The sequence below is a fragment of the Pseudophryne corroboree genome, chromosome 6 (assembly GCF_028390025.1).
Source record: "Pseudophryne corroboree isolate aPseCor3 chromosome 6, aPseCor3.hap2, whole genome shotgun sequence".
In the NCBI taxonomy this organism is placed as follows: Eukaryota; Metazoa; Chordata; class Amphibia; order Anura; family Myobatrachidae; genus Pseudophryne; species Pseudophryne corroboree.
The window spans coordinates 639,574,926-639,596,866 of NC_086449.1; the positions used below are offsets into that span (position 1 = coordinate 639,574,926).

At 50.6% G+C, this 21,941-nt stretch overlaps 1 protein-coding gene across 4 annotated transcripts in view; it reads left to right on the forward strand.

Moving 5' to 3' along the window:
• The first annotated feature begins 14,809 nt into the window (after nt 1–14,809).
• SEPTIN8 (septin 8) overlaps nt 14,810–21,941 on the forward strand; it is a 362,068-nt gene continuing 354,936 nt past the window's right edge. For 2 of the 4 annotated variants that reach the window (XR_010179623.1, XM_063928174.1), the window contains exon 1: nt 14,819–15,210. Coding sequence is in view for 3 of the 4 variants with exons in the window: in XM_063928174.1 (XP_063784244.1) it covers nt 15,187–15,210 (24 nt within the window). In the remaining variant the exon portion in view is untranslated. Of the gene's footprint in view, nt 15,211–21,941 lie in introns of all 4 variants that reach the window. The other 2 variants (XM_063928173.1, XM_063928171.1) reach the window with 2 other exon arrangements.

The following is a 21,941-nucleotide window of genomic DNA, read 5'->3' on the forward strand; positions in this document are numbered from 1 at the left end:
CAGATTCGGCATTCAGGACTGGGTCCTGGTGACCACGGATGCCAGCCTGCGAGGCTGGGGAGCAGTCACACAGGGAAAAAATTTCTAGGGCTTGTGGTCAAGCCTGGAGACATCACTTCACATAAATATCCTGGAGCTAAGGGCCATCTACAATACTCTAAGCCTAGCAAGACCTCTGCTTCAAGGTCAGCCGGTGCTGATCCAGTCAGACAACATCACGGCAGTCGCCCACGTAAACAGACAGGGCGGCACAAGAAGCAGGAGGGCAATGGCAGAAGCTGCAAGGATTCTTCGCTGGGCGGAAAATCATGTGATAGCACTGTCAGCAGTGTTCATTCCGGGAGTGGACAACTGGGAAGCAGACTTCCTCAGCAGACACGACCTCCACCCGGGAGAGTGGGGACTTCACCCAGAAGTCTTCCACATGCTTGTGAACCGTTGGGAAAAACCAAAGGTGGACATGATGGCGTCCCGCCTCAACAAAAAACTAGACAGGTATTGTGCCAGGTCAAGGGACCCTCAGGCAATAGCTGTGGACGCTCTGGTAACACCGTGGGTGTACCAGTCAGTGTATGTGTTCCCTCCTCTGCCTCTCATACCCAAGGTACTGAGAATCATAAGAAGGAGAGGAGTAAGGACTATACTCGTGGCTCCGGATTGGCCAAGAAGGACTTGGTACCCGGAACTTCAAGAGATGCTCACAGAGGACCCGTGGCCTCTACCTCTAAGAAGGGACCTGCTCCAGCAGGGACCCTGTCTGTTCCAAGACTTACCGCGGCTGCGTTTGACGGCATGGTGGTTGAACGCCGGATCCTGAAGGAAAAAGGCATTCCGGATGAAGTCATCCCTACCCTGATCAAAGCCAGGAAGGATGTAACCGTACAGCATTATCACCGTATTTGGCGTAAATATGTTGCGTGGTGCGAGGCCAGGAAGGCCCCTACAGAGGAATTTCAACTGGGTCGTTTCCTGCATTTCCTGCAAACAGGACTGTCTATGGGCCTAAAATTAGGGTCCATTAAGGTTCAAATTTCGGCCCTGTCGATTTTCTTCCAGAAAGAACTGGCTTCAGTTCCTGAAGTTCAGACGTTTGTCAAGGGGGTACTGCATATACAGCCTCCTTTTTGTGCCTCCAGTGGCACCTTGGGATCTCAATGTAGTTTTGGGGTTCCTAAAATCACATTGGTTTGAACCACTCACCACTGTGGACTTAAAATATCTCACATGGAAAGTGGTAATGCTGTTGGCACTGGCTTCAGCCAGGCGTGTCTCAGAATTGGCGGCTTTATCCTATAAAAGCCCTTACCTAATTTTTCATACGGACAGGGCAGAATTGAGGACTCGTCCTCAATTTCTCCCTAAGGTGGTTTCAACGTTTCACTTGAACCAGCCTATTGTGGTACCTGCGGCTACTAGGGACTTGGAGGACTCCAAGTTGCTGGACGTAGTCAGGGCCCTGAAAAATAAGAATTTACTTACCGATAATTCTATTTCTCGGAGTCCGTAGTGGATGCTGGGGTTCCTGAAAGGACCATGGGGAATAGCGGCTCCGCAGGAGACAGGGCACAAAAGTAAAGCTTTTACAGGTCAGGTGGTGTGTACTGGCTCCTCCCCCTATGACCCTCCTCCAGACTCCAGTTAGGTACTGTGCCCGGACGAGCGTACACAATAAGGGAGGATTTTGAATCCCGGGTAAGACTCATACCAGCCACACCAATCACACCGTACAACTTGTGATCTAAACCCAGTTAACAGTATGATAACAGAGGAGCCTCTGAAAGATGGCTTCCTAAACAATAACCCGAATTAGTTAACAATAACTATGTACAAGTATTGCAGATAATCCGCACTTGGGATGGGCGCCCAGCATCCACTACGGACTCCAAGAAATAGAATTATCGGTAAGTAAATTCTTATTTTCTCTATCGTCCTAAGTGGATGCTGGGGTTCCTGAAAGGACCATGGGGATTATACCAAAGCTCCCAAACGGGCGGGAGAGTGCGGATGACTCTGCAGCACCGAATGAGAGAACTCCAGGTCCTCCTTTGCCAGGGTATCAAATTTGTAAAAATTTACAAACGTGTTCTCCCCTGACCACGTAGCTGCTCGGCAGAGTTGTAATGCCGAGACCCCTCGGGCAGCCGCCCAAGATGAGCCCACCTTCCTTGCGGAATGGGCCTTAACAGATTTAGGCTGTGGCAGGCCTGCCACAGAATGTACAAGTTGAATTTTGTTACAAAACCAACGAGCAATCGACTGCTTAGAAGCAGGTGCACCCAACTTGTTGGGTGCATACAGTATAAACAGCGAGTCAGATTTTCTGACTCCAGCCGTCCTTTAAATGTATATTTTTAAGGCTCTGACAACGTCCAACAACTTGGAGTCCTTCAAGTCGTCTGTAGCCGCAGGCACTACAATAGGCTGGTTCAGGTGAAACGCTGATACCACCTTAGGGAGAAAATGCGGACGCGTCCGCAGCTCTGCCCTATGTCGAATGGAAAATTAAATAAGGGCTTTTATAAGACAAAGCCGCCAGTTCAGATACTCTCCCGGCCGAAGCCAGGGCCAGTAACATAGTCACTTTCCATGTGAGATATTTCAAATCCACATTCTTTAGTGGTTCAAACCAATTGGATTTGAGGAAATCTAAAACTACATTTAGATCCCACGGTGCCACCTTAGGCACCACAGGAGGCTGTATATGCAGTACTCCTTTGATAAAAATCTGGACCTCAGGGACTGAGGCCAATTCTTTGTGGAAGAATATTGATAGGGCCGAAATTTGAACCTTAATAGATCCCAATTTGAGACCCATAGACAATCCTGATTGCAGGAAATGTAGGAAAACGACCCAGTTGAAATTCCTCCATCGGAGCACTCCGCTGCTCGCACCACGCAACATATTTTCGCCAAATACGGCGATAATGCTTCGCGGTGACTTCCTTCCTTGCCTTTATCAAGGTAGGAATGACTTCTTCTGGAATGCCTTTTCCTTTTAGGATCTGGCATTCAACGCCATGCCGTCAAACGCAGCCGCGGTAAGTCTTGAAAAAGACAAGGACCCTGCTGAAGCAGGTCCCTTCTCAGAAGTAGAGGCCACGGATCGTCCGTGACCATCTCTTGAAGTTCCGGGTACCAAGTCCTTCTTGGCCAATCCGGAGCCACTAGTCTTACTCCTCTTTGCCGTATAATCCTCAATACCTTTGGTATGAGAGGCAGAGGAGGAAACACATATACCGACTGGTACACCCAAGGTGTTACCAGCGCGTCCACAGCTATTGCCTGCGGATCTCTTGACCTGGCGCAATACCTGTCCAGTGTTTTGTTGAGGCGAGACGCCATCATGTCCACCATTGGTTTTACCCAACGGTTTAATAGCATGTGGAAAACTTCTGGATGAAGTCCCCACTCTCCCGGGTGAAGGTCGTGTCTGCTGAGGAAGTCTGCTTCCCAGTTGTCCACGCCCGGGATGAATACTGCTGACAGTGCTATCACGTGATTCTCCGCCCAGCGAAGGATCCTGGCAGCTTCTGCCATTGCCCTCCTGCTTCTTGTGCCGCCCTGTCTGTTTACATGGGCGACTGCCGTGATGTTGTCCGACTGGATCAACACCGGTCTTCCTTGAAGCAGAGGTTCCGCCTGGCTTAGAGCATTGTAGATTGCTCTTAGTTCCAGAATGCTTATGTGAAGAGACTTTTTCAGGCTCGACCACACTCCCTGGAAATTTCTTCCCTGTGTGACTGCTCCCCAGCCTCTTAGGCTGGCATCCGTGGTCACCAGGATCCAATCCTGTATGCCGAATCTGCGGCCCTCCAATAGATGAGCCTCCTGCAACCACCACAGAAGGGATACCCTTGTCCTCGGCGACAGGGTAATCCGCAGGTGCATCTGAAGATGCGACCCTGACCATTTGTCCAACAGATCCCTTTGCATGGAATCTGCCGAAAGGGATTGCTTCGTAAGAAGCTACCATTTTTTCCCAGGACTCTTGTGCATTGATGTACAGACACCTTTCCTGGTTTTAGGAGGTTCCTGACCAGGTCAGATAACTCCTTGGCTTTTTCTTCGGGAAGAAAAACCTTTTTCTGAACTGTGTCCAGAATCATCCCCAGGAACAGCAGACGAGTTGTCGGCATTAATTGGGATTTTGGAATATTCAGAATCCATCCGTGCTGCTTTAGCACCTCTTGAGATAGTGCTAAACCCATCTCTAGCTGTTCTCTGGACCTTGCCCTTATTAGGAGATCGTCCAAGTATGGGATAATTAATACGCCTTTTCTTCGAAGAAGAAATATTATCTCGGCCATTACCTTTGTAAAGACCCGAGGTGCCGTGGACAAACCAAACGGCAGCGTCTGAAACTGATAGTGACAGTTTTGTACAACGAACCTGAGGTACCCCTGGTGTGAGGGGTAATTGGAACGTGGAGATACGCATCCTTGATGTCCAAGGATACCATAAAGTCCCCTTCTTCCAGGTTCGCTATCACTGCTCTGAGTGACTCCATCTTGAACTTGAACTTCTTTATGTATAGGTTCAAGGACTTCAGATTTAGAATAGGCCTTACCGAGCCATCCGGCTTCGGTACCACAAATAGAGTGGAATAATACCCCTTCCCTTGTTGTAGAAGAGGTACCTTGACTATCACCTGCTGAGAATACAGCTTGTGAATGGCTTCCAAAACCGTCTCCCTTTCTGAGGGGGACGTTGGTAAAGCAGACTTCAGGAAACGGCGAGGTGGCTCTGTCTCTAATTTCAACCTGTACCCCTGAGATATTATCTGCAGGATCCAGGGATTTACCTGCGAGTGAGCCCACTGCGCGCTGTAATTTTTGAGACGACCGCCTACCGCCCCCGAGTCCGCTTGCGAAGCCCCAGCGTCATGCTGAGGCTTTTGTAGAAGCCGGGGAGGGCTTCTGTTCCTGGGAAGGAGCTGCCTGTTGCTGTCTCTTCCCTCGTCCTCTGCCTCGTGGCAGATATGAATAGCCCTTTGCTCTCTTATTTTTAAAGGAACGAAAGGGCTGCGGTTGAAAGGTCGGTGCCTTTTTCTGTTGGGGAGTGACTTGAGGTAGAAAGGTGGATTTCCCGGCCGTAGTCGTGGCCACCAAATCCGATAGACCGACCTCAAATAACTCCTCTACGCATCGCCTGTCCACTGTCGTGTCCATAAAGCTCTTCTGGCCGAAATGGACATAGCACTTACCCGTGATGCCAGTGTGCAGATATCTCTCTGTGCATCACGCATATAAAGAAATGCATCCTTTATTTGTTCTAACGACAGTAAAATATTGTCCCTGTCCAGGGTATCAATATTTTTGATCAGGGACTCTGACCAAACTACCCCAGCACTGCACATCCAGGCAGTCGCAATAGCTGGTCGTAGTATAACACCTGCATGTGTGTATATACCTTTTTGGATATTTTCCATCCTCCTATCTGATGGATCTTTAAGTGCGTCCGTCTCAGGAGAGGGTAACGCCACTTGTTTTGATAAGCGTGTTAGCGCTTTGTCCACCCTAGGAGGTGTTTCCCAGCGCTCCCTAACCTCTGGCGGGAAAGGGTATAAAGCCAATAACTTCTTTGAAATTAGCAGTTTTTTATCGGGGCACCCCACGCTTCATCACACACGTCATTTAATTCTTCTGATTCGGTAAAAACTACTGGTAGTTTTTTCACACCCCACATAATACCCTGTTTAGTGGTACCTGTAGTATCAGTTAAATGTAACATCTCCTTTATTGCCAAAATCATATAACGTGTGGCCCTACTGGAAAATACGGTTGATTCGTCACCTTCACCACCGGAATCAGTGCCTGTGTCTGGGTCTGTGTCGACCGACTGAGGCAAGGGACGTTTTACAGCCCCTGACGGTGTTTGAGGCGCCTGGACAGACACTAATTGAGTGTCCGGCCGCCTCATGTCGGCAAACGACTGCTTAAGCGAGTTGACGCTATCCCGTAATTCCACAAATAAAGGCATCCATTCTGGTGTCGACCCCCTAGGAGGTGACATCCTCATATTTGGCAATTGCTCCGCCTCCACACCAATAACGTCCTCATACATGTCGACACACACGTACCGACACACAGCAGACACACAGGGAATGCTCTATACGAAGACAGGACCCACTAGCCCTTTGGGGAGACAGAGGGAGAGTCTGCCAGCACACACCAAAAAGCGCTATATATGACAGGGATAGCCTTATGATTAAGTGCTCCCTTATAGCTGCTTTTATATTAATATATTGCCATTTATTCTGCCCCCCCTCTCTGTTATACCCTGTTTCTGTAGTGCAGTGCAGGGGAGAGACCTGGGAGCCTTCCTGACCAGCGGAGCTGTGACAGAAAATGGCGCCGTGTGCTGAGGAGATAGGCCCCGCCCCTTTTTCGGCGGGCTCGTCTCCCGCTATTTAGTACATTTAGGCAGGGGTAAATATCTCCATATAGCCTCTGGGGCTATATGTGAGGTATTTTTAGCCTTTTTAAAGGTTTTCATTTGCCTCCCAGGGCGCCCCCCCCCAGCGCCCTGCACCCTCAGTGACTGCCGTGTGAAGTGTGCTGAGAGGAAAATGGCGCACAGCTGCAGTGCTGTGCGCTACCTTAAGAAGACTGCAGGAGTCTTCAGCCGCCGATTCTGGACCTCTTCTTGCTTCAGCATCTGTGAGGGGGCCGGCGGCGTGGCTCCGGTGACCATCCAGGCTGTACCTGTGATCGTCCCTCTGGAGCTTCATGTCCAGTAGCCAAGAAGCCAATCCATCCTGCACGCAGGTGAGTTCACTTCTTCTCCCCTCTGTCCCTCGTTGCAGTGATCCTGTTGCCAGCAGGAATCACTGTAAAATAAAAAACCTAAGCTAAACTCTCTAAGCAGCTCTTTATGAGAGCCACCTAGAATTGCACCCTTCTCGGCCGGGCACAAAAATCTAACTGGAGTCTGGAGGAGGGTCATAGGGGGAGGAGCCAGTACACACCACCTGACCTGTAAAAGCTTTACTTTTGTGCCCTGTCTCCTGCGGAGCCGCTATTCCCCATGGTCCTTTCAGGAACCCCAGCATCCACTTAGGACGATAGAGAAATATATGTTTCCAGGACGGCTGGAGTCAGAAAATCTGACTCGCTATTTATCCTGTATGCACCCAACAAGCTGGGTGCTCCTGCTTCTAAGCAGACTATTGCTCGTTGGATTTGTAGTACAATTCAGCTTGCACATTCTGTGGCAGGCCTGCCACAGCCAAAATCTGTAAAAGCCCATTCCACAAGGAAGGGGGGCTCATCTTGGGCGGCTGCCCGAGGGGTCTCGGCTTTACAACTTTGCCGAGCAGCTACTTGGTCAGGGGCAAACACGTTTGCTAAATTCTACAAATTTGATACCCTGGCTGAGGAGGACCTGGAGTTCTCTCATTCGGTGCTGCAGAGTCATCCACACTCTCCCGCCCGTTTGGGAGCTTTGGTATAATCCCCATGGTCCTTACGGAGTTCCCAGCATCCACTAGGACGTCAGAGAAAATAAGAATTTACTTACCGATAATTCTATTTCTCGTAGTCCGTAGTGGATGCTGGGCGCCCATCCCAAGTTCGGATTGTCTGCAATACTTGTACATAGTTATTGTTACAAAAATCGGGTTATTATTGTTGTGAGCCATCTTTTCAGAGGCTCCTCTGTTATCATGCTGTTAACCGGGTTCAGATCACAGGTTGTACGGTGTGATTGGTGTGGCTGGTATGAGTCTTACCCGGGATTCAAAATCCTTCCTTATTGTGTACGCTCGTCCGGGCACAGTATCCTAACTGAGGCTTGGAGGAGGGTCATAGGGGGAGGAGCCAGTGCACACCAGGTAGTCCTAAAGCTTTACTTTTGTGCCCAGTCTCCTGCGGAGCCGCTATTCCCCATGGTCCTTACGGAGTTCCCAGCATCCACTACGGACTACGAGAAATAGAATTATCGGTAAGTAAATTCTTATTTTAATTACTTTCACTTGCAGCTCCCCCCCCCCCCCTTTTTTGAAGCCCAGCATATCCTGACCATCCCAGGCTCAAAAGAAGGCTCCCGCCACAGACCAGCAGCACGGCCCCCAGCACACACAGCATGGCCGGTGAGAGCATGGAGCAGGGGAGTGACTCCATCACCTCCCACCCAGCATCTCACCTGCAGCACGGTGCTGCTCTACTCACCTGCCCGGCCTCTTATATCGCCCGGCCCCGCTCCTGGCAACCCAGTGGTGTCCCTATTGATAACAGAGCGCTTGTTTGTATGTGAAAGCACACCTATGGGGAAAAAATTGTTAGATAATACTGTTTAAAGCTCTATTAAGTGTGACCGATTAGAGAGTTCACATAGTAAAAGCTTTAAGGGTTCCAATGTATTACCATTGGTGGATGAGCGGGAGCAGAAACAGGTACTTAAAGCCGCTATCTCTCCCTGACACTAGTACCTGTATAGTCAGTGGTTCCCGGCTGGTTCCCTCTTGCGGCTTCTGCCTTGCACCCGTCGGCGGTAAATGCTAGACGCTTGTATAGTAAGATGTTCCCAGCTGGTTCCCTTCTTGTGGCTTGTCCCGTGTGCCCTTTGGCGGCAGATATTGAACTTGCGTCCTCCGGGGGCTGTGGATGGTGTCTCTAATGTGCGCTAACCAATGTATTTCCGGCGGAATGCCCTTTCTTTCTTTTTTTTTTATAAATTCTTTATTTTCAAAAAAAGTTGTGCCAAACAAAGCAGTCACATAGACACACGTACAATTCAATAATGCAAACATACATTATATAATAGCAGGCATAGAAAAACATGAGAACACATAGGCGGTCATTCCGAGTTGTTCGCTCGTTGCCGATTTTCGCTATGCTGCGATTTGTTGCTAAATGCGCATGCACATGGTACGCCGCACGCATGCGCTTAGTTATTTAACTAAAAACGTAGCAGTTTTGCTGTTGTCTGTGTGGCACTTTTCAGTCGCACTGCTGATCGGTGAGTGATTGACAGGAAAGGGGCGTTTCTGGGTGGTAACTGAGCGTTTTCCGGGAGTGTGCTAAAAATCGCAGGCGTGCCAGGTAAAAATGCGGGAGTGTCTGGAGAAACGGGGGAGTGGCTGGCCGAACGCAGGGCGTGTTTGTGACATCAGGAACTAAACGGACCGAGCGGATTGCAATCTAGGAGTAGGTCTGGAGCTACTCAGAAACTGCAAGAAAATATTTAGTAGCAATTCTGCTACTCTTTCGTTCGCTATTCTGCTAAGCTAAGATACACTCCCAGAGGGTGGCGGCCTAGCGTTTGCAATGCTGCTAAAAGCAGCTAGCGAGCGAACAAATCGGAATGAGGGCCATAGTACGGTCCTCCAGAGTACGTATCCATAAAAAGTAAAAAAACAATAATATACATGAATCTTCAGAATACAGATACAATAACAAGCATCAAATTCCATCATCTACAAAAATAAAGGTGAATCCTGCTACTACCATTGAAACCTCAGTTAAGCTGCTTTTATCCACTTTATTTTAGCTACATAGCTGTATCAAGTATTTTTTATTTTCTCATTTTATACTGTATAATTTTTTGTACTCCACTTTTTCGCGTCTTTTATGTGCCCTTCAGGTTTTTAATAATAATTTTTTTAATAATTTTTTCAATATTTTAAAACCTGTATTACTGTTCCTTCTGTATACATTTTTAACTACTGTCTGTAATAAACCCCATTGTGTTTTAAAAGAGAAAACGCAGTCCCCAGAATTTTATGCCACCTGTGGTCGCTTAGATCTTATTCTCTTTTTCCAAAATATATATATATATATATTATGATCTACAAACTGTAAGATTTTTTTGAAGGCTTCTGTCAATCGATGCTCTGCTGTAGAACAGCGATAAATAGACGCTATGCACATGCGCATACAGTGTCTATTCACGGAGACAGAGGGACCGGGGCATGCCAGCAGCTCACAAAGTGGTACATACATAACACTACTGCAGGCTCCGGCATCTGGCCTCTCCCGGTTCCCCCTTCTTCATCCGCAGTGAATCCTCTGTAATGCCTCTTCCCCCCGTGAGGTAACGCATTCCCCCCGCTGATCGCTCGCCGCTGGCAGGTTTTTGTTTTCTTTTGAAGCTACGCCATGTGATGTGGCAGCTGCTTCTCCTCAGTAAGAGGCCTGGCAGAGAAGCTTCCTGCAGCAGCAGCGTGCGGCCAGTTCCTCTGGGACTCTGAGATGTCCCGCAATCAGGGCCGGTGCAAGGTCTCTCTGCACCCTAGGCAAAGTTTCAACCTGGTGCCCCCTAACCTGCAACCCTCCTGCAGGAGGTGTATCAGGGCTATGAGGAGCCGCCACGGGGTCGCCCCTCAGGAGCCATAGTTACATCCGCCTCCTATGTGCCTTTACGTTACTTGATGTTACACGTGTTGGCACAGAGGAAGCCCTGAGGTACTATGTGGTACAGCCTGATAGTGGTGGCTGCACCTGATTAGACCAGCAGCTGCAGGCAGCACAGTGTAGAAAGAGAAGGCCGCATACAGAGACATCCTTTAGTTTTTTGCTAGATGAATTCAGTGGCGCCCTCCAGGGGCTGGCGCTCCTAGGCAGCCTCCTAAAGCTGCCTAATGGTAGAGCCGGCCCTGCCCGCAATGCAATCTTCTTCAGTCCCCCGGAAAGGCTTCTGTAACAAGCTGCACTGTATGTGTGGCAAATGTGCTGTAGTGTAGTGTGTTGATGCTGCACTGCAGGGGGGGGCTATTTAGTACATGATGGTAGCGGTGTGTGTCAGCAGGGCCATAACTAGGTGTGTGCCGAGTGTGCTCAGCCCACAGAGCATAGGCACTGGCCACAAGGCGCCAAAATATTTAGTTACGGCTCTGCAAGTATTGCCCCCCCAGCAGAGCCAGATACACAAGTAATGCCTCCCCAGCGGTGCCAGATACACAAGTTATGCCCCTCAGCAGTGCTAGATACATGTGATGCCCCCCAGCAGTGCCAGATACAAGTAATTCCCCCGTTAGTGACAGAAGTAGTGCTCACAATTTGTGGACTCTGCCCCCGCAGCTGCCGCTCGCTTGTGTGTGTCTGACGGGAGGAGATGAGTGGAGGAGCGCTCACTAGCCCAACGCGTGCCTCAGTCTCCTGCTCTGTCCTCACTGAAGTCCCGGCGCTGATGTCTCCGGCCGCGCAACCATTTTAAATATAGTGTGGTCCAGCAGCCAATCAGGAGCCGGCTTGCGAGCTCTGATTGGCTGACGTCCGCCACCATATAATACACCCACCGGCACACGATCTACCTATGAAGCTGTGATGAGCTACCCGTCGCTCGCTGATCTACACTGTCTGTAGGCAACAACTTGTTTAACCTTATCAAGATAGTCGGTGAAGCTGACTGCTGTTTTTTGGTTTACCTTAGGTCCTGATTCAGAGATGGTCGCAGCTCACTTCGCTGCTGTGATCCAAGTGCTGTGTCCTAAGACACAGCATTGGATGCCTTGCAATACCTTTGGCTACTTGAGTAACCCTATTTGTGACAGGAGCTGATTTTTACCTATGAACCGCGCATTGAAGAACTGAGGCTAGAACGCTGGAGTAGTGTTTGGGAGCCTGTACTCTGACACTTAGGGAGGAGATTCAAATTTGACGCAAAACATGATGTCACTTATTTGGCGCACCTAGCCCTTTAAACTTCAGACAGACCAGTGTGCGCTTTACCATGAGAGCCACAGCTGCCTGTTACCGCTGGACGAGATTACTCAGCCAGGGAAGGACGCCAGCCATTGGAGAGGGAGCAGCTGGTTTAAGATACTCAATGCTAGCGGGCACCAGTGACCACCCGCCCACTGCAGATCCACATGACGATCGCTGCAAGACCCGGTAAGTGATCGCTGGGTTCCGGCACGCTTTGGCAGTATGGCTGATTTAAAACCAGTTGAAATGCAGGCTTGACTTTGCTAGCCACAGAACCTCTGTAGATCATAGGTGACCCAGATGACAGGGATATTATGGCAAGCCTATTTATGACCAACAGGAGAAGAGAATGTGACACAGCAAACACAGTTTATTAACTAAATGGTATTGAAACTGTCACAGAATGTGCCCTATTTATTAACCTATGTGTTCTGTCTGCGAAAATGGACAGTGCTTATTTTTACAACTTCTTGCAATATCTGCTCCATGCAAAAGTCATGGGGGTCAATCCAATTCCCCTGATGGGTGCGAGGTGCCATTGCCGTGGTGTGTAAATGCGGCCAATGGCAGCCAAACTCGCACCCCTCATGGCCCCTCTTATTGCTCGACAAAAAGATTTTTGGTCACAGCATTATGGGGCTGCAGACAAAAATCTGCAAGTCGGCGGTATCGTAAGTGCAGCATAGCAGGAAATAAGACTGACACCATGGAATGATCCAACAACACTGTATCTACTGCAGTTATGTATTGCCCAAGGTATAGTAGTAAGGAATATATATGTGAAATATATATGTAATATTCCAAACATAATTCTGGAACACCTGACTAGTGCATACTTGCCTACTTTAGAAATAGCATTTCAGGGAGAATATGAAAGTAACACCTATTAGTCCGGACGTCTACATCTGGGAAGTGCATCATAAAAAGGACTTGCATCCAAATATAAATGAGCCCCAAAGTTAGTAAGATCTACTTGTTGAAGAAAAGACACTGATACTTTTCAGGATTTGTTCGTGTATTGTGTTTTACAGGCGGTTCAATATACTGTATATAAGAAACCGTATTTAAAATGCATGTAGCCATAGGGATCATTATGCCTTATATAACCAATGTGGGGAAATAGCACTGATGTTCCCATTTGAATATATGTATCTCTGATTTATTTTTTTCCCTAAGAGTGTAACAGCTGCATAATGGGGGTAAGGTACAATCAGGGAGATTGCTGGTCTATTCAGGAAGTCAGGGAGATTGCTGCTATTCCAGGGAGTCTCCTGCAGAATGCGGGAGGGTAGGCAACTATGCCCTAATGGGCGGTTGCTTCTAACCAGTGATATGGAGTAGTGATCCACATTTGTGAAGATATAATGAAGGAAAAAAGTACCTAATAGTGGTAAGTAGTGAAGTATAAAAAGTGTGTACTCCAGAGGTTCTCAAACACGGTCCTCAAGGCACCCCAACTGTCCAGGTTTTAGGTATATCCATGCTTGGCCACAGGTGACTTAGTTAGCAGCTCAGTCAATTTGATTTAACCGTCTGTGCTGAACCATGGATATACCTAAAACCTGGACCGTTGGGGGTGCCTTGAGGACCGCATTTGAGAACCTCTGGTGTACTCTATAAGGTATGAAAGGAAAATGTGTTTGCTTATCTATGTGGTATTCTTATTATTAATATTTATTATAACTCAATATTTGATTTTAATTAAGTGCCTTCTACAACACTGCTATATTTTTGCTATTTGTTTTTTTATTGATATGGTTGGCAATCCTCCATAGCAAACGTTTTATAGGCATCTTGCTTCAGTGTCTAGGGGGTTCATTTCTGCTGTGTCCCAGATTTTACCTGTCTATGGAATGTTCATTTATCAAAACCTGCCACCGCTCCAAAATATCCAATTATCTAGATCTGGTCAACTTTATAAGGTAAATAGTTTTAGGACACTTAAAAAATGGACGGTATGGAAATCCCACAAACTCCTGATTTTGACAGAAATATACACATAAGGAGTAGATAATGTATACCTTGTAATATTTAGATTTGTGGGCCAATGCTGTTTGATTTAGAAACTAGTGCTGGGCATCTGAGTACCTCCTGCGTTAAGAATGCTTTTACTGTACCTTTCCCAACAAACGCATCAAAGTCAAAATATAATCTATCTCTCTGATGATTTTATTACTGTTAAAACTATAATTACTGTGTCAAGTGAGACAAGATAACTCCCATTCTCTTGTCTGTGCTCATAAACCCAGTTCTATTACTGGAAAAGCAAGAATTTACTAGAGCTGTGGTTCCCAAACTTTCCTGAATCCCTGCGTCCTGGAGTAGGTGTATTAGCATTGTGTCATGGCACTCGGAGACCAAACTTGTATTATTGAGAAATTTAGAAAAGAAGAATTAAATGAAGTAACTTGTGCTATATGACACCCTTGTTTTCTGTTATGTGGTAGTGGACAGGGCTGCGCTTCTGTTTGCAGCTGTCAATCATAAATAATGTGGACAATCACTGGTTTTCTCTATCACATTGAGGGCGGGATGTACTAAACGAAAAATGCGGTAAACTCCCTGTTTACCGCATTTTCCGGATGTACTAACCCCCGGCTTACGTCCATAGAAGCCTATGGGCTTCTCTCCGCGGCGCTGTGTGAGGGATCCGATAATAATTTGATATGAATAATTTGATATGATCCTGGGCCACCCCTGGCATCCCAGGGTGACATGGCACTATTTGGGAACAACTGTACTAGAAAACACGCTACACATAGCTGAGTGCGGTGTCACCACAGAGTGACACCACCCTTGCCTCTACAGTATAGGCTTGCTAGCTGCTATAGGGCTGAAGTTCCGTTTGAATTTATGTAGATTCCTGTCTGAATTGCCACACGACCTTATATACTAAAAACATTTTTTTTCTACGTTATTTTAGATAAATGCAGTGCCCTCGGGATTCCTATAGAGGGCGGCAAACACGTATTGCTAGGATATCACTGGCGTCCGGCAGCGTTTGCGGAGTATAGAACGTCAGTCTTTAAACACGGGATAACATCATCCATTCCCTGTGCACCGCATACTGCGCCATTAATCGCCTTTATTACAGGCTGGAGTCCTAACAGTGTATATACTGTATGCTGCTGCTGAGGCATTACACACTGCGGGTAGTAGCAGCACCAAGCAGCAGCAGCAGCGTCTACATGTGCAATGACTGCAGCAGCGCCTCACAGTCACACAGCGGCCGGGTCTCAGGACCACATTTCCCAGAATGCCGTACGGGTAGAGGGCGGGAACTGGCCATAGGAAACAGGGCGTGCTCAGCGCTGATGCCGGGCGCTGCTGTGAGTGTGAGCCCTGAGCAGGCGGAGAGCCCGGCCGCTGCTGCTGCTTGTGCAGGCCTGTGGGAGGCAGGACGGGGATCTCTCTCTCTCTAATGCTGATGGGAGTTTCCAGGAAGTACAGTGGCCATATTGGATCCCATTGAGAGAGCTGGGATTGCACCTATACGGAGGGAGACGCGGCCGGGGACTGACGCGCACAGCAGCACACCAGTATGGCTGCCACTGATGCCGAGCGGGTGAGTGTGGGGGGTGCTGTGCCACCGGGCGAGAGTGGGTGATGGTGAGCCGGGCACATAGGGCAGCGGTGGTGGGAAAGTTTCCCCTGGCGGCAGCGGCAGAAGTTGTCTCCCAGCCCGTGTTACACGCACATCGCTGCCCGCCTGCTGGTGTGTGTGCCCCGGGTTCCTGCTAGCTGCGGGTGAGTGTGCCCGGGCATGTGATAGCAGCCGGGCTCCTGCCCTCTCGGAGTGACGCGCCTGCTGCTGCTGTGTCCCCAGTGATGCGCGGTCTCCGCTGCTGTTGGCGCTATGTGCGTGTGCTGTCACCGGCTGTGTAGTGTGCAGGAGCTGTGCCCCTAACAGGCTGTGGTGGCAATGAGTGTCCTGGCACCAGTGCCCCCAGTAGCCAGCCACTAGCTGTGTACACATGTGCCTGTCATACATACATACATAGTGACACGTCTGCTAGCTCTGAAGTTTATAGTGTCCTGACTGAGTCCAGCCCCGTCCCCAGGGTGCCCATACCAGGCTGTTGGGATCATTTAGAGCTGTGTGATCACCAATCTCTGTTCTTCAGTAACCACATGCGCTTAGGTTTGCTGTTGAGTGAGTTTAGTGTCACATGAAGGGTGTATGGGGTGTGCACTCTGTTCCCTGCTTGTAGGCTCTGATGTGATGCCCCAGGAGTGTCTCTGCCCATGTGACGGTGACCGCCCTGCCACCCCCACACCAACTGTGTGACAGCAGCTTGGTGTCTGTCAGGCTAATCTTCACCCCCCCTCCCCCATTACTTAATGTACCTGCTGCACAGCTCTGATTTGAGGAATGTCAATAACTAAAACTATTAGCACTATCTCTGTACCCGCATCTCATCTGTGCGGGAGGAGAGCTGGCAGATTTAACCCCTCCCTTGCCAGAGCAAAGTGGGAAAGTAGTGTAGTTTTTAAGTAAACCTGAGAACAGTGGTGGAAGTTAACAGTCTCTAATAAATACTAGTTCTCTTGGTGCTCTATATTATAACCCACCCACCCACCCTTTTTATCTAAATTAGTCTCTATGATGTTCAATGTAATAAGAATGTACGCCGCCGCCACTTGCCATGAGAGCCCCCGTATTATTGCATGTGCTACTGTAACACTTGGCAGTCTGTTGATTTCACTCCCCAAATATGCTTGTACTTTGTCACGCTGTGTTCTGCGGGTTCCTGTTGGTAATTCCTATTTTCCCGCACGATATTCGGCAGCCTCCACAGTGTTCTAATTGGTGTCCCCTGATTTTCTGTGATGAAGTACATTTATTGCACAGGGTCTTTGTGACCAGAGAAACACTTGGGGAAACAGGCAAATGTTGATGCTTCATGTTTTCATCATAAAACATCTTTGCATTTATAACTTTTGTGCGATGCATAGAATGAATGCCCTTTCTAGCACTCGCCTGCTGCCGGCATACTGGTGGCTGGGATCGCGCAGTTAGGGTCATGACCGCCAGCATCCCGGCCACCGGTAAAAGGTATGCATTCCACTGGAACATAGGTGCTGATACTACATGCAGCTGCTGTGTGTGACCCAGATGATCACTTGTTTAAAAAAGGCAAAAGTCTAATACGCCATGCATTGCACCGTGTAATGCCAGTATCTGGTCACAAGGTCAACAGTAACCATGTCTGCATTCCTAATGTCTACACAGTGTTTTAGAATGTTGAAAATGGTTCAATTTGATGTATACCATGTTGGCATCTTTAGAATGTTGCCATCTGAACTGTTGACAGTATTTTAGAGTGCCAATGGCTAGCGTTAGGTACCACCATTAAGGTTATACTGCTGGGGGATATTAGGGTGGGGTGCAATTAGGGTTAGTGGGGAAACTACTAGAACGCTGCTGCTGAGACAGGGGTGTGTTCAATAAGAGGCTGAAGCTGCTGTCTTGTTGGAAAGACTGCAATTTCCGACTGATTGAGGTTGGAAGGGGTTTCCGACCTATTCATTACCGGCAGCTTTTTTCCAACAAGTCAGGAAATCCGACTTGTCGGAATACATGCGGATCAGCCGCCAAGCTGCGTGTACTGTCGGAAGCGCGGCCAAACCCGACAGGTTTTAGCCCCGTTTCTGACAATGTCAATCCAACTTTTAAAAAAGACACTGTCGGGACCAGGCCAAACCTGTCGGGCTTGGCATTGAATAGAAAGCTGTCGGGTACTTTCTGTCAGAAAGGACCCGACAGCTATTGAATATGGCCCTTAGTCACCAACAAACTGATCCCCATGACCAGAGGGACCCGGAAGAAGGAGCCACTTCTACTGCCGGGACAAGTTAACACACCGCTAAACCACCAGGGACCATTTGTCGACAGCTTATCATGTTGACATTCATGTAGACATGATGCATGTCGACATGACCACAACTGTTGACCAATCGTACCCAACCCCTTAATAAGATTTCTGTTGCAGCACAATAATCCTAAGTGCCTGGGACACTGGAAGTGTCTTTGTTTCTCTTTGATTACCGCACTCAAAATGCACTTAACACAGGCTTCTATTTACCACCTGTGGGGGCTTTTGGGACTTATTACTACTACTACTGCTGCTTGCAAGCAGTTAACCCATAGCTTTGGGCAGTTTCCCCGGACTCTGGTTTATTGCACAAGAAGACAGGTACTAATTAATTGGCTTCAGGCATTAAGCTTTTAATTGAATATGCCCCTAAATTCAGGAAAAAGTACAAAAGTCCACCAATAGCCACCCGTGGCAGAGCGTCCTAATCACACAAGACATCTTGGAATAAGTAGATATAGAATCAACTAGGTGATTCATCGCGCCCTACGGGCGCTCTTCACACCGTCGTTAGGGGCTACGCCCCGTTAACCCCTGCAGGCCTTTAAACATACGCAGCCCGGTAGATAATAGATCCAGAAATTCAGGGCAGTATAGAGGGCATACAGAAATGGTGTCCGGTTGAGAAAAGATAGAGAGATGTCAGGGGTGCGGGAATGTACAGAAATGCTGTGCGATCGGTAAAGGATAGGGAGAGTCAGGGTGGTAGGTAGAGGATAAAGAGAGGGAAGGTGTTAGAGAGAAAATACCGTTGCGAGAATTTTTTTTTTATGCCAGTGGGTAAATATTGCAAGGGGGAAGGGCGTGCGATTGTCAAGGGGGCGTAGCCCTTTGTGAGGGCGTGCAGAGTGGCCGCAGGGCACAATGGATAACATAGTGTAGTTTATACTGCTAGTGTCTGCATCATGAAGTACCAGATGAGTAACAGCAATGCACTGTAGATAAGACACCAAAGTGCTGTGGCCACAGGTAGCAGAGCCGCTTATACACACAATACCCACAGGCAGCAGAGTCGCTTATACACACAATACCCGCAGGTAGCAGAGGCGCTTATACACACAGTGCCCACAGGCAGCAGAGTCGCTTATACACACAATACCTGCAGGTAGCAGAGCCGCTTATACACACAATGGCCACAGGTAGCAGAGTCGCTTATACACACAATACCCACAGGCAGCAGAGCCGCTTATACACACAATACCCGCAGGTAGCAGAGGCGCTTATACACACAAGGGCCACAGGTAGCAGAGGCGCTTATACACACAATACCCACAGGTAGCAGAGGCGCTTATATACACAGTGCCCACAGGGGGTGTAGTACTGGTGACCGGCGGTCTCCTGACCGCCGGTCACCTTACCGAAGCCAGGATCCCGGCAGCATACCGACGCCGGGATCCCGTCGGGGAGGGGCGAGTGCAGCAAGCCCCTTGCGGGTGCGCTGCGCTCGCCACACTGCGGGCTCGGTGGCGACCTGCGGTCGCCACGGGTTGTATTTCCACTCTATGGGTGTCGTGGACACCCACGAGTGGAAATAGTCCCTGTTGGTCGGCATGCCGACCATCGGGATAGTGAGCCGTCGGGCTTATGGAGGAGGTCATGTGACTGTCGGTCAGCTGACCGGCGATCACATGAATACCGCCCCCCACAGGTAGTAGAGGCGCTTATACACACAGTGACGACAGGTAGCAGAGGCGCTTATACACAAAATGGACACAGGTAGCAGAGCCGCGTATACACACAATACCCACAGGTAGCAGAGCCGCGTATACACACAATACCCACAGGTAACAGAGTTGGTTCTACACACAATGGCCACAGGTAGCAACGCCACTTATACACAATGGCCACAGGTAGCAGTGTTGCTTATACACACAATGGCCACTGGTAGCAGCGCCACTTATACACACAGTGCCCACAGGTAGCAGAGTTGGTTCTACACACAATGGCCACAGGTAGTAGCTGCGTTTATACACACGGTGGTCACAGGTAGCAGCGCCACTTATACACATAATGGGCACAGGTAGCAGAGCCGCTTATACACACAGTGCCCACAGGTAGCAGAGTTGGTTCTACACACAGTGGCCACAGGTAGTAGCTGCGTTTATACACACAGTGGCCACAGGTAGCAGCGCCACTTATACACAATGCCCGCAGGTAGCAGTGTCGCTTAGACACAGAATGGCCACAGCATTAGTGTTTCTTATTAATCCAATGTCCATTGGTAGCAACTATACTCACAGAAGTTCAGTGTGTGTGTGGGGGGGGGTTTGGAAAGGGGGTGGGTTCAGTGAGGTGCCTATCCGTGCCGCTGATCACCCCGATTCAGGGAATCCCTTGTAGCGGCTACAGATGGTGTCCGAGGTGCTACGTGTGGTGGAGGGGTGGGTGTGGGAGGGGGTCCAGAGGTATTGCGGGTGGCGGAGGGGTGGGTGCAGGGGCACGGATGGCGGAAAGGGTGCAGAGGTGCTGTGTGTGGGGGAGGTGTGGAGGGGGCGCAGATGGGGGAGGGGGTCTAGAGGTGCTGCGGGGAGGTGCGGGTGGGAAGTGTAGATGCTGTTGGTGGGGGAGGGGTGGGTGCGAGGGAATGTGGATGAAAGAGGGGGTATGGAGGTGATGTGTGTGTGTGTGTGGGAGGGGCGATGTAGGTGGGTGCGTTTGGAGGTGCAGGGGGGGTGAGCTTAGGTGATGGGTTTCAGAAGTGCTGTGGGTGGGGGAGGTGTGGGATGGCACGGATCGGGGATGTAGATGCTGTGGATGGGGGAGGGGTGGCTGCGGGCGAGCTGTGGATGGGGGAGGGAGTCCGGAGGTGCTTCGGGTGGTGGTCCAGAGGTGTTGCGGGTGGGGGAGGGGCAGGTGTGTGAGGTCCATAGATGGGGAGGGTGTCTGTAGATAATGCGGGTGGGTAGGTGCTGTAGTTGGGGGAGTGGTGGGTGCGGGGGTGTTGCGGTGGGGTAGGTGATCTGGATGGGGTAGGTGATCTGGATGTGTGGTAGCCAGGGGCGGGTGCGGGGTTGGCAAGGATGAGGGAGGGGGTCCGTGGGTGCTGTGGATGAGTGAGGGGTGGGTGGGGGAGGGTGCCGGTGCGGGGATACCGTGGTCGGGGTAGGGCCGGGGGTGCTGCTGCTGCGGCGGGTGGGGGAGGGGCAGGGGTGTGGCGGTGGGGGAGGGGTGGGTGTGGGGATGCTGCGGGCGGTGGGGCAGGGGCGTGAGGGGGTGCGGATGGGGTCTGTAGATGCTGCTGGTGGTGGAGGGGCAGGTACGGGAGCCTGTGGATGAAGGAGGGGGTCTGTAGGTGCTGTGCGTGGGGGAGGGCCGATGTAGTGGGGGTGCGTAGGGGGAGGTGGAGTTGCAGGGGAAGGGGGTTGGGTTGTAGAAGTGCTGGGGGTGGGGGAGGTGTGGGTGCGGGATGGGGTATGTAGATGCTGTGGGTGGCTGCAGGGGAGCCGTGGATGGGGGAGGGGGTCCTGAGGTGCTGTGGGTGGTGGTCTAGAGGTGCTGGGGGCGGGGGAGGTCCGCGAATGGGGGAAGGTGTCTATAGATGATGGGGTGGGGGAGTTGCTGTGGGTGGGGGAGTAGCGGCTGCGGGGGTGTGATGGGGGTACGGATGCGGTAGGAGAGGGGCGGATGGGGGAGGGGATCCAAGGGCGCTGTAGGTGGGTGAGGGGTGGGTGTGTGGTTACCGCAGTTGGAGAGGGCCAGCTGTGGTGGTGTTGGGGTTGGTGGAGGGGCAGGTGGGTGGGTGTTGTGGGGGAGGGGAGGGGTGGGTGCAGGGGTGGTGTGGTTGGGTGGGTGCGAGGGTGCCACTTTTGCGTGTGCGGTTGGGGGGGGTTCTGCAGGTAGGGGAGGGGGTGCTCTGCATAGGGGAGGGGCGGGGGTGCCATGGGTGGGGGCTTGGGAGCAGGGGTGGTGTGGGAGGGGCGGGGGGGCTGGGGGAGAGGCTGGTGTGGGAGTGCCGTGGGTGCCGTAGTTGGTGGAGCAGGGGTGCTGCGGATGGGGGAGGGGCGGGTGCAGGAGGGGCAGATGCGGTGGTGGTGGGGTGGAGGGTGCTGGGATGTAGCGGGGGGAGAGGTGGGTGTGGGAGGGCCGGGGGTGCCGCGGGTGGGGAGTGCTGCAGGTGTGGGAGCTACGGTTGGGGGCGGGAGTGCCGCGGGGGGGGGGGGGGGGGGCTGCAGGGGTGGGGGGCGGATGCGGTGGGTGCCGCAGGTGGGGTGCCGCGGGTGTTGGTGCTACTGGTGGGGGAGCATGCGGGAGTGCCGTGGGTGTTGTTGCTACTGGTGGGGGAGCGGGCGGGGGGCCGCGGGTGTTAGTGCTACGGGTGGGTGGGGGGCGAGTGCGGCTGTCAGTAGCCTTCTACTGTATAGTAGCATTTTCCCCTGAACTCTGCGGCAGCTGCAAGACTGAGGCGGTTAGTAAGAGTCCC